Raw genomic sequence first — 15,043 nt, forward strand, 5'->3', positions numbered from 1 at the left:
AGTGACTTATTAATGGAGAAAAAATAAAAATAAAGTTTAATTTTTAGTTAGAAAAAGCTATCAATAATCCATGAACTTAAATTTTTTGATTAAAAAGTGCCTAAATGCAGAATAACAGGATAGCTAAATCTTGTTTCTAAAATAAAACTATGGAAGTTAGTTAACAACAGATTTAACATTAAGTGACTATATATTATTTACATTTTCTGAATTGAATAAAGACTGCAGAGGATTTTCTTAAAAATAAATCTTAAATAGCTGCATTAACAGCACATGTGATATAACAAAACATATTTCAACAATGGAAAAAAAAAATGCCCTTTGTACTCATTTTGTTTAAGCAACAAAATAATGGCCATAGCCATAACCATTCTAAATGAAAAAAAAATGTGTATAAAATGTTGTACATGTAAAGATATAATACGTTACATTACGTAATAGTATATCATGAAATTTCACAAACATTACGATATGCATTCACACATACATCTATACTCACAAAATGTGCATGCTTGCGTACACAAAAACGGTTCCAATAAATGTCTATGCCAGAGAGAATGAAGAAAATTTATTCCTCTGACTAAAGATTGAAGTATATTAATCTTGTATAAAATAACAAAAGAAGAGCATGTTTACAATGAAGTATAGATATTTCTAAAACTGCTGATGTAGATTCTTATGTTATCGTATAGTATCTTCTTGTACTCAAGTAGAAAAGGCACAACAAGGTCCATACATTCCATGTACAATGGAAAGGTAGAGGGAGGGAGGATAGAGTGAGGAATAGAGTTCACATGTACACCATTAAATCCACATTTCATATTCATCACACAATGAATTTAGTATACAAAAAAGTATGATCTTTATATTGTATTACATTTTCTATACAAGCTTATATTCAGATCTTGTGCAGAAACACTTTGGGATGCACACTGTAATTGCCTATATGTCTGAGGTAGTCAACATTACTTCATTTCCTGTAAAGGAAAAGAAATTATAAAATATAAATTAAAAATATGCAAAATGCATAATTTGTTACTAAGATAAAAATTCTGAATATTAAAGAAAGTAAAAAGGAAAGCTCATTTTTTCTACAGAAGAAGGCAGAGGTGGAGCAAAAAAGATGTAGTATAGTGTAAAAAAAATTTTTTTTTCTCAACTTTCTTTTCAATGAAAGAAGGTTAAATTTAGCTTTGATAGTAAATCACTGTTGGCATATTTTATGTGTGAGATAAGGTAAAATGTTAAATAAGCATACACAGGACTGGAGAATGATGTAAAATACACAACGAAACCATTTCCTTCTTTAGTGACCACATAGTAAATTCCATTTAAATTCAACGTGAATCCCAATCTCACACTAAGCAAATACAGTTTTGCATGCTTTTTAGTTTATTTTAAAATATGTTTTATGTTTCAAATGAAATTTTCCATTCTAATGAAAAAATTGTATTCCACTGACTGTTTTAATTAATAAATTCAAATGATTAATTAATTTAATTGATTCTTCTATTATCTGATGACAATTTCTCTGAAAAGGTCAACACAATCATACTTTCTATTTTTTTAAGCATTGCTACAGGCTTTCAATTCACTTTTTTTTTCTTTCTTTTTTTTTTTTTTTAAATTCATAATTTTTGATTACTGTATTCTAGTCTTATAACCTCTGTAGCTCAGCTGGTATAGACAAGCCCTTCGGTTGGAAAGACCTAGGTTTGATTCCCATCCATGACGTGAGGAACCTATATCTGGTCTTTTTAGATTAAAGGTGAGTTAGCCAGTCTCATACGGAGGTAGAGAGTTTTTCTCCCAGAAACTTAAGCTTTTTCATCACTCAGAACAGGCAAACCAGCTAATAGAATACATGCAATTTACAGACAAGAATACTTAGAGGCACAGGGGTAATCCCCTTATCCTCGTATTATGGTTAGGAAATCCAAGATACTTGGAAGGCTGTAGTGCTTAAGTGCCTGTTAGAGCCACTGATGGATGGATGTATTCTAGTCTTCTTATTACTTTTGTGGATTTATGTTTCCATTTATCTTATCTACTAGTTTCACATCTTCCACATTTTTCGTCATCACTCAGGTAATGATGATGCTAAAGTTTAGCATCATCATTACCCTCCAAGCATTCAGGTATGTGTTCAAATTATTCCTATCTCTAATATAAAATTTCCGACTAGTAATTATTTCATTAGCGTAATTTAATTTACAAAAAATATTAGTTTACAAAAAGCAATTAACATGGCCTAAGCTTTGCTATTCTTTTCTACAAACTTTTATGCTTTTCACAGTTTGTTTATTTTAATTTCTAATTTAAAGATAAAATGTCCCATTTTTGGATAATTACTCTGATATCTTGATTTATCAGGATGGAGCTTCATTCCATAAAAACATGCATATGCAGTAAACATGCCACTCTGCATTCTAGGATATCTGTATTAAAATTCAAATATTCCACAAGTTAAAAATATAAAAATTAATTAAAGTTAAGAAATTAGTAATGCAATACTATGTTAGTTAAACATTGTTTATTGTGTCACAGGAAAGACATTTTATCTGGCTAGTGAAGTCTTGCTTAGATGTGAAATGACAAACTGTTATAATTTCTAGTTGTTTAATTTTGAAATTGTTAAATACACTTTTCTGCACTGCAAAGAAAGAACTGCACTTCATGCCTGACGTTGGAAAGCAGTAATGGTGGCACACGATAGTGGACTTGAGTGGAAGTTTGAAGTTTCTCAGTTGCATTTCCGAGCATGCACAGAAGTGAAAAGAACATTATCAAATGTTGCCAAGCGTTCAGTTGTCTATGGAGTAAAAAAGGAACACAGCAGGAAAGACTGGACAGAAATTAGAACAAAAGTTAGAAATAGAAGACAGAGAGGATATCCTTGTTATGAAAAAGATAAATTAAGTTTTTATAGTTATTTATCCATATAGGATTTAATTTAGTTAAAGCTGAAAGGAACTTTATTGATTTCCAGTTCACATAAAATGGACCAGTAAGGTTCGTTTTACTTAGGATTCTAGGTCTGATAGGTGATTTCTAACTGCTGGCATGTTTTAGTTATTTCTTCAGAAGCTTGCATATAGAAGACAAAGTTGTTTTGAAGTGATAAAACTGTTGATAAGGTTTTAAAGAATAATGTTGTGAATTTCACATAGGAAGTTAATTCATTCTTAAGTGATGAGTTTTTAGTAGTTTATTTGGGGTTTGCTGTTACTTTCATATAGAAAGTGATGATACTGGAGTGCATTGGATGTAACAGGATATGTTTTCTTCAGTGTTCTGTGAATGTTGTAAGACGCAAGAAGAGTTTTCACTTATTTTGCTATCCTATAGAGAGCACTTTTGTTATGTGTTAGTCTTTCTCCTGTGTAAACTCAAGAAGGAATAAAAGTTCTGTAGGAGGCAAGATATTAAGAGGTTCGTGGAATTTTGTCCATATACAGGATAACAACTACTGGCTTATGAGAAATTGATGAAGCTGTGTAGCCAGCTTTTGTTTTTAATGTTGGTTGGAGTTATAATGTGAAGAATACACTGGTTCTTGCATAGATAAATTGTGTAAACCTGATGTTGTATATATTAGTATTATTTGTAAATTAAAGATTTTTATTTTGGTTTGTTGAGTGTTTGAAACTCAATCTGGTTAGTGCAGTACTAAATTGGGAAGTGGCTATGTTCATTGTTCCATTCAGAAAAGGTCACATGCTGAACTACAAAGCAGAACCAAGAAGAGTAAGAGTATGCCGAGTTCTGTGGTATCGTAATGATAGCAAGGATATTGACGGTGATGGGAAGCATTTAAAAAATACCTAAATGATGTATTTTTGGAATATCCCTAGAGCCTGAAGAATAAATATAGTAGGCATGAAATGCATGTGTAATGTTATTAAGCAAGAGATTTGTAAGAAAAAGATGATGCCTAGGAATACTGTGTGCATAAGGATGTCAGTTATGAAAATTAAAGCAGTGGGCCAGAAAAGTTATACCTGATGCATGGAAAGAAACTAGCTCTACAAGCTAAAGCCAAACCAAAAGAATTTTATCATTTGCTGTAAGAAAAAGAAAAAACAAATATGAAAAAATAACTACTGAATGCAGATGTTATGGTGACAGATACAGAGGAGACTGTTCAATGAATGAGTGCTCAATGTTATTTTTTCACTGGATGAAGAAACTCAGATGTATGAGTAGGAGGTACTAGAGCTGTTGCACAAACTGAATAAGAATTAGGCAATAGGTACTGATGGAATATTCAGCACAGATGCTAAACGAGTGTTCATTTGAACTGGCTATTCCTTTGACCAGGCTATATTATTTGAGTCTCAGAACAGAGACAATTGCACAGGAGTGGAAATGATGTATGGCAATCCTGCTGCATCAGAGTAAGACAAATACTGATGTATCCAATTACTGACCTATCAATATCTATGGAGCGGTGGTGAAGATTTTGGAAAAGTTGGTTAAAGCTCACATGCAGAAATGGGTTGACAGGATCTATACTTTGCAATGAACAGCAGGGATTTACTAAGTAAGAGTCCTGTTTGAACAAACTTGCTCACATTCTATAGCAATGTTACCATTGAACTAGATAAGGAGAATTGATACACCATGATACTTTTAGATTTTTGCTAAGACTTTCCACAGAATACAGCAAGAAACACTGTTGCATGAATTGGAGAATATAGGATTGGATTATAAAATATTAGAATGGATAAGAGGATGGCTGACTGACAGACATCAAAAAGTAGTATATGGGGGATGTCTGCAAGATTTAAAGCAAAGCAGTAGTGCACCACAAGGATCCACCACAAGCCTTGGTCCACTGTTATTCACAATCTATACATTAATGACATTGGAAAGGATTTGACAGGAGACATGCAGCTATTTGTTGGATGATGCAAAGATAGGCTGGAATTGAAGGCATGTGAAAATGGCTATCAGTCCAATGTTAGTTCATGCACTTTGGTGTGATTAGATATCCAATGTCACATTATATTGATTGGATTATGCTAGATGAAACTGATCAGGCTAGAGATCTTGGTGTTTTAGTAGATAAGAAGTTGAAGTTCAAAGGTTGCAAATAGCTAAGGTTGCAAACACAATTCAGATGATAATTACAATGCTAAAATGAACATTGACAAGTAAAGATAAAGCAGTCATTTTGACTCTTGACAAGGGCATGATAAGACCTCACTTGGACTATTTTGCACAGTTCTGGTTTCTGTGGTGATTCTGATACAGTGGAAAGAGAGAGAGAAAGAGAGAGAGAGTGTGTGCAAAGGAGAATGTTAAAGATGAAATTGGGATTGTGAAATATAGATTAGGAAGGCAAATTGCGAATTTGGGGACTGCAAACAGGAGAAAGGGGGGGGGGTGATATGATCAAGACTCACAAACTTCTGACAGGGTCATACAGGATATCAGTAATTGGAATTTTTCATTTTAAGGAAGGTGAGGAAAGAATGAGGACATCTTTGGAAGTTGAGAATGAATGCCATCAAGAAGGTGGTGAGAGCTCGATTTGTCTCTCATAGACTGGTGCTTGATTGGAATGGACCACCATTGGAGATGTTGAGTGCAGGTAGTATGAATGTATTTGAGAAAAGGTATGACAGTTGGTGCAGGTAATATGTGGCCTCTCTTGATAAGTCCCTGACTTCCTGAAGGTTTCTCTTAATAATAAGAATCTAATTATAATCAATGAAATTCATTTATTTTTATTTTAGGATTATGGAAATATGCCACTAGTGTATTATGTCTAATATAAAAATTCTTAATATAAAATTATGATTTTTATATTAAATTAAATACAATTCTAATATACTATTAAGATATATCAAATATTAATTCTACAGAACACAGATAATTTGTCATAGGTAATAGATGATTCTTACTGCCCAATGCACCAGCAGATCTTCAGATTTCCAAACAAAGATTTAAAGTGGCTTGCAGAAGCATACCAGATTTGGTTGAGAACAAAGTTTCTCTACTTATATAACCAAAAGCACATCTAATATATATAGTACCTTGGTACCACAGATGGGATAGTCATAAATCATATAATTATATATATTTACCCAACTCGGAGCTAGTTTGAGTTCCTGAGGTTTGGCTGGTACTCCGGTATAGAGCTACTACTCTTTCTTGCACACAACCAGCAGATAATCGGGCCTCTGCATCCTGATCCCAGCATTCTTCAATTGTGTCACAAAATGAAGCCAAATTCTGAAAAATACCAATTGTACAAAATAGAAGTTTTACTGAAAATACTAAATAAAATCTGATGATGAATCAGTTTCTATCAAATGTGATAATACGTTTTTGTTATTCTGTTGTGAGAAATACCAATTAAAAATTCACAAGATTGAAACTGTTCAGAACAATTTTCTCAAAACAATATATACAATAAAACTGCAATGTTATGAAAGGATCAGTTAGTGAAAAAATGAAAGTTATTATACAAAATAACTGCACATTTAGAAGCAGGTCAGAGTACTTTTGACTAGTAACAGTAATTATGAAATTAATGTTTTCATTCAGCTATGTCTGAACTAGTCTGTAACATTTTTGGATGTATATCTATGTACACAAAAAATTAATACAACATTTTTTGTGTGTATGTGTCAGAGAGAGAATTGTTGCAGCAGTTTTGTATCATTACAGCCACAAGAGTGCTTTTTCTCTCTCTTTCACTTCCAGTAGACCTATTTAAAACATGATTATAAATACCATTGCAGTTTTGCTGTACCATTCGACTCCACCTGGTAAACACTCATTTTCCAATTTAAAAAAAGAAGAAAAAAAAAGAAGACAGCATTTGAATGGCATGTCAATATAGTTATCTTTGCAACACTTTTTTTTTTAAACCAATGGCTACAACTTCTATAAAACAAGCAAAATATTGGATGCCTATTAAATAAAGATACTTGTTAGTATAAAGACTTTATATTATCTCTGAACCTATGGTTCATGTAACTCCTTTTTTTGTAATCTTCAATATACTGAGATAAGCAAAGCTTTATTATTTTTAAGGAGCATCATTTGATCTGAATATATTTACTGCAGCTAAAAAAAAAAAAAAAGATAAATTTTTTTAAACTGAATGCTTACAAATCAACCGCACTCTCTCATTCATTAATATAGAAGATTGAAATTGGGAAATTACTCATCAAAGATTTTAAACTGTGCGTACTTACAACAATTAATAAACTATGTTAATTCGACAAACAAAATAAGAGCTACCACCCCTCAGAATAAAATAAATATTTCCTATAATAAAATTTTGTAATTTCTATATGTAAAATATATATATATAAATCTATAAAACATATTTAAATGTTTCAATTATAAAGTTTTCATGAGTTATTCAAAACTATGAAATATTTTAAAAATAATAGAAAAGAAAACAACCCATAAAATTCCACAGTGTTGCAATGCAGTTTATCATTTTACCTGCCAACTAAACTGCAACACCATCTAAACTGGGTTAACAATTACATCTCTTGATTCCTGCTTGTATGAACACTACTGTGCTTGCCATATATAATGTTTTCCAAAAAATTCCAAAAGCTATAACCACAGAAAAATAGCAGAACATGTTGTCAAACACAATCAAAACTAATCTCAACTTAAAAAAAAAAAAATTAAACAATCATTTAAAAATTTTATGGAATTTACAACAGTGTTAAAAAAAACTTTTTTATTATCCCGATGTTTCGATCTTCATATCAAGATCATCATCTGGAGCATACATAAATATACAAGACAAGCTGAGCTACATTATTAACTAAGCTAGAGAAACAATGATTTGATCACATGTTATTCTACTGGCATGACCTCCAGTGGGGAAAAAAAAAATATATATACAGGGTGTTCGGGATAAATTTGACATATTTATAATTAATTATATTTTTCCGTAAGTTACATGTATTAACACACACTTCTCTTCATTTAAAAGTTTGGACCCTTCTTCATTCATATACAAGATGTCAGAAAGGATGGATAGCTGGAACCCACCTGAATCATGGAAGAGAATAACTTGTATCATGATGATTCGTGCCCGCCATCAAAATAAGGATATTACGACTGCTGCCCAATGCTCCCTGAATACAGTAAAAACAATCAGGCATGAACTAGAGACTTGCAATGGTGACTACGAGGATGTAGCAAGAAGAAAGATCCCTAGCAGACGATCTGATTGCGTTCGTACAGCAGAATTCCTCGCAAATCTGCAGGAACAGGTGTTGAAGAACCCTGGCATTGGAATTCGGGCTTTGTTCGTGGAGTTGCTAACTGTAGTCAAGCCCTGGATAACAAGGGTAGCCAATGGTAGGCCATATGTATGGCAGCAGGATTCGGCCCCTTGCCACACCTCTGGGAAAAGTCAAAAATGGTTGTCTGAAAATTTCTACGACTTCACCAGTCCAAATGTTTGGCCTCCAAACTCCCCAGACCTTAACCCCATGGATTATTTTGTATGGGGCGCAGTTGAAAAAGACACCAATCGCACTTCCAGTAATACAAAAGCCCAGTTAATGGATAAAATTAAAACAGTTTTTGCGGCCCTTCCCAGGGAGACTGTAGCATCAGCTTGTTCGAGGTTCCGAAGCAGAATTGAAGCTGTGATCGATGCTAATGGTGGTTATTTTGAGTAAATCTTGTTGATAGTATTGTAATTAACTCTGCCTGTAATGTTTTTTTGTCAATTCATTAAATTTAATAGATACAAAGAAGATTTTCTTTTTCCTTACGAAACTGTCAAATTTATCCCGAACACCCTGTATATATATATAAATTACATCAAGCTAAATTCTATTTATGATGACAGGATTAAACATTCTTTCTTAAAGATGGTTTTCTTTCAGAAACAATGACGTCCTATTTTTAGTATTACAATTGTTATTTAAGATACTGGATTTTTTAGTCCTATTTATAGTTGTTCTTAGTGCATAAGGTTCCGTGGGTCGAATATATGCCTTCCATATGTTTGGGATTTTAAGACCATCATTATTGTTCAGATTGAGGTTGGTTGATAATGATCTTACATGGGCTTCTTTAAATTTCCATTCATACCATGTTTTAGTGCAATGTAGACAGCTAGTATTTTTCCAAACAATTTTGTCTAAGGTATTCAGGGCATGATCCTTTCGGATCATGCCCTGAATACCTTACACATAATTATTATATTTAATGTGTCGTTTATGTTCTTTTTGTCTGAGAGGAATTGTGTGTCCTGTTTCTCCTACGTAAGGTATGTTGCAAGTACAATAAATATAAATACAATATACTCCAGGGTGGGATAGTGGAGAGAGAGTGGGTCTTTGGATGAGTTGACTAAGCTTTTTAATTTTGCAGGAGGTTTAAAGGTGGCTTTGAAGTTGTATTTTTGTAGCACTGTGTTTATTTTGTGTGATGTTCTTTTAATGTAGAGAATGGTTAGAGTTTTACTGTAGTCTGGTTTGTCTTTGTTTTTCATTGAGGTTTTGTAGAGAATTTTGTTAACAGTGTTTTGGCTGTATCTGTTTTTTTGGAAAGTACTGCTGATAATTTTAAATTCTGAGCTGTGTTTTTTAGAGTGTTGATGACACCTAGTTTTTGTGTTGGGTGGTGGTGGGAGGAGTTCATGTGTATACATTGTCCCGTATTGTCGGTTTCCGGTAAACAATGAAGGAAAGATTGCCAGAGGGAAGATGTGTGACAAGTGTATCTAGAAACGGAAGTGTGTTATGTTTTTCAATCTCAATTGTGAACTGTGTGCGTTTGTGTTGTTTGTTTAGGTGGCTAAGGAATGTGACTAATGTCTGGCGGCCATGGGAACAGATCGCGAAAACGTCGTCAACATATCTAAGCCAGACTTTGGGTTTTAGAGGGGAGGAACCTAAAGCAAGTTGCTCAAAATGTTCCATGTAAAAGTTAGCAATGGGGGGGGGGGGGATAATGGCGAGCCCATGGCTGTGCCTTCATTTTGTACGTAGAAGGCATTTTGCCATACAAAATAACCAGAACGTAATACATGAGCAAAGAGCGCCGTGATATCTGGAGGGAATTTGTTATGTAGGAGAAGGACTGTGTCACTGATTGGGACATTCGTAAAGAGGGCAGAGACATCAAAACTGACTAATAAATCATCTTTTTGTAATGTAATGTCTTTGATGATATTTATGAAGTGTTGTGTGTTTTTGATATAGGAGGGAGAATGACCTACCAACTCCTTGAGTGTTGCCACTAATTTTTTGGCTAAGTGATACGTCGAGCTATCAATTCCTTCAACTATAGGTCTTAGCGGTGTGTTTTCTTTGTGAATTTTTGGCAGCCCGTAAATTTTTGGGAAGCGCGTGCAGTGCAGAAGTAGATTTTTGACTGTATCTTCAGGCCATGTGGTAATTGACTTAAGTAGTTTCTCTGTTTTGTTTTTTTATTCTATTAGTTGGGTTGTAGTTAACTAATTGGTATGTGTTATTGTCAGAGACCAGCAGATTCATTTTTTCTACATAAGTGGTACGGTATTTTGTACACCCAACACAAAAACTAGTAAATCCCCCCCCCCCCAAGTCCTGCTATGCTGCCTCACCGTAGCGGGGGGGGATGTTGGTAGTATCATTACTCCTGGTAGGGCCTCCTAAGGCATGAAGGCCATCCCACTATGCCCAGCTAAATGCTAGCAGGCAAAGACAGAAGAGGAGATTGGCACTATCTGTCTTAATTTACTTCACATTAGACATTCATGGCAAAGGATTTAACACAGCACACCATGCCGGCTCAGACACTGCCTGGTTCAACAAGGTCTGCGTTGCCATTTGGTAGCAGCTCAGGGGTGGCAATGCGAAGTTAGCGACTGGTGCTACCACTATCACTGACAAAAATAATGGAAAAACTGGATCCAGATTCAGACTCCGCAACCATTTAATGACTGGAACTTGGAATATTAGGACTCTACTACAAGGTCAACTCAAATTACTACAACACAAACTAAAAAGATATAAATGGACTGTTATGAGACTTTGTAAAATTTGATGGCCCAAAACAAGAGAGCTAACAACAGATGAAGGACATTTGCTTTTTTACTCTAGATGTGACTGCAGTGGAAAGGAAGGTGTCGGGTTTTTGATACACAAATCATCACGAAATTCTGTCATGGAATTCAACCCTATCAATAGCAGAATTGCTCTAGTCCGCCTGAGAGGAAAACCACTCAATATCACCATCATACAGGTCTATGCCCCAACCACAGATCACGAGGACTCCGAAGTAGAGGAGTTTTATGGTCAACTTAATGCAACAATCACCAGAGTGAATAGAAAAGACCATTACTAACACTCTATTTCCCCATAAACCTTCCAGAAGATGGACATGGATTTCCCCTGATGGTAAAACACACAACCAAATTGACTTTATCCTTGTAAGCACAAGATTTAAAAACTCCATCAACCTCATAAGAACCAGATCATTTCCTGGTACCGACATTGGCAGCGACCAAAATATGGTCATCACAACTGTGAATATGAAAATGAGGGAAAGATTACCTACAAAATCAACTGGTAAAAGATATAATATAGAAAAATTAAAATATCCCCAAATAAATACACCATATAAATACAAATTAAAACAAATTTTTGACACAAGCTTCAAGAAACATAATAGTATCGAATCTAAAACCAAATACTTCTCACAAAAGATAACTGAGACAGCCGAAGTAGAGGAGTTTTATGGTCAACTTAATGCAACAATCACCAGAGTGAATAGAAAAGACCATTACTAACACTCTATTTCCCCATAAACCTTCCAGAAGATGGACATGGATTTCCCCTGATGGTAAAACACACAACCAAATTGACTTTATCCTTGTAAGCACAAGATTTAAAAACTCCATCAACCTCATAAGAACCAGATCATTTCCTGGTGCCGACATTGGCAGCGACCAAAATATGGTCATCACAACTGTGAATATGAAAATGAGGGAAAGATTACCTACAAAATCAACTGGTAAAAGATATAATATAGAAAAATTAAAATATCCCCAAATAAATACACCATATAAATACAAATTAAAACAAATTTTTGACACAAGCTTCAAGAAACATAATAGTATCGAATCTAAAACCAAATACTTCTCACAAAAGATAACTGAGACAGCCGAAGAAATCCTTGGATACAAAAGCAAAATAAATAAACCATGGATAACCAACAATATTTTGGACCTATGCGACAAAAGAAGATATTTGAAATCTCATATTAATAGTGGTGATAATAGAGAACACTATAAAAATATTATTAAGATTATTAAAAAAGAAATCAAACATGCTAGAAACTTATGGATATTGGATGAATGCAAAAATATAGAAGAGGACTTAAATAAAAATAATTCTAAAAGTGCTTTTCAAATTATCAATAAGCTAACCAAACCTTTTACCGCAATTAATTGGAGCATAGAAGATGAAGATGGAACTCCTGTCATGGATAACCAGAAAATAATTGATAGATGGAAATGTTATGCAACCAAGCTTTTTCAAAAGGACCCTCAACTGACTGATGATATTTTGGACGGAATTTTGCCAGGAGGTTCGGGGGAAGGAGATTACCTGATATTAAAAGAAGAAGTTATTGCAGCAGTTAGCTCCTCAAAAATTGGAAAATCACCGGGAAGTGATGGTGTCACAGTGGAACTGATAAGCGAAGGAGGTGACATCATCATAGACACCTTGCTAAATTTATTCCAGGACTTATGGAACACAGAGACTTGGCCTTCTGATTGGCAGACTTCTGTCCTTGTACTTATCCCTAAAAAGGGAAACAGCAATAAGTGTAGCAACTACAGAACAATAAGCCTTATTAGTCATCCAAGCAAAATCCTGTTAAAAATACTATTGTCAAGAATCAAAAAGGAAATAGAAAGCAGACTATCAGATGAACAAGCAGGTTTCGAAGTCCAGAAGTACAATCGACCATATTTTTACAATACACATACTAGGCGAAAAATACATAGAACATAACAAAATAATCTGTCACAACTTCTTAGACCTTCAAAAAGCTTTTGACTCAATATGGCACGAGGCATTATGGAAAATTTTAGAACATTACGGTATTGACAACAAAATCATTAGGATTATTAAATCTCTTTATTCCTCATCTGATATGAGATTTGAAATTAAAAATTACAACAGTGAACCATTCTGGGCAGAATGGGGGGGTAAGACAGGGATGCATCTTGTCCCCTCTTCTTTTTAATTGTTTTCTGGAATATGTCATAGACGAAGCTCTTTATGAATATGACACTGGAATAGTAGTTGGCGGACTAAGAATAAATAACTTACGTTTTGCTGACTATATCGATGTTCTGGCAGAAAGTAAAGAAGAATTACAAGAGATAACCAGAAGTGTTTTCGGAACATTAAAAAAATATGGATTATACATAAACCTACAAAAAAAAAACAATGATAACCTCAAAATCAGACATTGAATTCTTAAAGATACAAATTGGCAATAAGCAAATTGAGAATGTAAAGAAGTTCACTTTTCTAGGAAGCACGTTGAGTCAAGATGGTCGTTCAAAAACTGACGTTAAATACCGAATTGCTAAGGCAACCATGGCCCCTACAGAAGTTAAATCCATTGTGGAAAGATAACAGAATAGCAATCACAACCAGACTAAGACTAACTGACACCTTGGTGAATTCTGTCCTTTTGTATGGTTGTGAGGCCTGGACTTTATTGAAGGAAGATGAGAGGAGACTCCTGTCTTTCGAAATGAAAACTTACAGAAGACTTTTGAGAATTCCCTATACCGCTCACGAAACCAATGAAAATATCCGAAAAATGATCAACTCAATAGATGGGAGAAAAAGGGAAAATATTCTGACAGTCATCAGAAGAAGACAGATGAAATGGTTCGGACATGTGGAGAGGGCTAATGGCATTCCAAAGCAAACCCTAGAAGGAATCGTTCTGGGATCAAGGGTTAGGGGCTGACCTCGATTAAAATGGACTGATAACATCAAAAAATGGACAAATTCCTCCATTTCTCAACTGACATCAAGAACAAGAGACCGAGATGACTGGAGGAGGCTAGCAAAGAGTATCACCTACCAGCCATGAATAACCCAACGGTTCATTTAGGACTATGGGAGAAGAAGGTACAGTTTAAAATAATGGTGGCACTTCCTTTATCGGCTCTCGTTATTACTAAGTTCGGATTTTGTTTTAAGTGATTTTATCACTGTTAATTCGTGTTTAGTTATGTTGCTAAGGTTCGTGTTTTGTTATGATTTAAAATGTTGGCAGTTTCTAAATGTATTTTGTTAATAAAAAAGTTTTTTTTTTTTTTTTTTTTTTTTTTTTTTTTTTAAACACTGGTGTAAATTCCATAAAATTTTTAAATGAATGCTGATCACCGTGTAACACTAAAAGAAAAGAAATATGAAACAAAATTAAGAAGAATATCAGAAGCCATAGCAATAAAAATGCATTGCACCACTGTTAATGTTCACAGCATCTACATTATTATTATTATCATCAACATATCACCATGGAATCACGAGACTCACTGTAGGAGGCCTAACTCTCACATGCACAGCTCATCAAGCTCATCATATACCATGACTTAAATGCATTCACTGTACCTGCACTCACCACACTCTCAGACAATGCAATCCAATCACCCACAACTCTTCATGCAAAAAAATCTACTCCTCACTCCCGCCTTATAATAGCTTCCAGGGATGCTTCTCGTTCTCCCCTTGTCTCCAGATTATTCTATGAAAAATCTCATACAAATTACCTGGTAAGATGAAAAGTCAAATGGCTATTTTTTCTGGCAAAATTAATTAAATTAAGGGGATAAAAATCCCTTATTCTTTTACAGCCAGTATGCAAAACTCTAAGATCGAAAACTATGATCTAAGAGTTTCATGCCGAAGAACTATCGGCGAATCCAAGCATAAGTGACCACCTGGTAGTACCACACCAAGGCAACTCGAAGCAAAGGTGGAGCAAGCTCCCTCACTATCCTTGATATTTTCTCATAATGTAAAAA

At 34.3% G+C, this 15,043-nt stretch overlaps 1 protein-coding gene across 2 annotated transcripts in view; it reads right to left on the reverse strand.

Moving 5' to 3' along the window:
• Positions 1-281: 281 nt before the first annotated feature.
• Positions 282-15,043, reverse strand: part of put (activin A receptor type 2 punt) — a 212,732-nt gene continuing 197,970 nt past the window's right edge. For both annotated transcript variants that reach the window (XM_090393363.1, XM_090393371.1), the window contains exons 9-10: positions 6,093-6,240; positions 282-977 (exon numbers count right to left, since the gene is read on the reverse strand). In XM_090393363.1, coding sequence (XP_090249489.1) covers positions 943-977; positions 6,093-6,240 — 183 coding nt within the window. In that variant the 3' untranslated portion in view covers positions 282-942. The remainder of the gene's footprint in view (positions 978-6,092; positions 6,241-15,043) is intronic.

Source organism: Typopeltis vanoorti, chromosome 1 (assembly GCF_054136105.1).
Source record: "Typopeltis vanoorti isolate ZY-2024b chromosome 1, IOZ_Tvanoo_1.0, whole genome shotgun sequence".
NCBI classification, from domain to species: domain Eukaryota; kingdom Metazoa; phylum Arthropoda; class Arachnida; order Uropygi; family Thelyphonidae; genus Typopeltis; species Typopeltis vanoorti.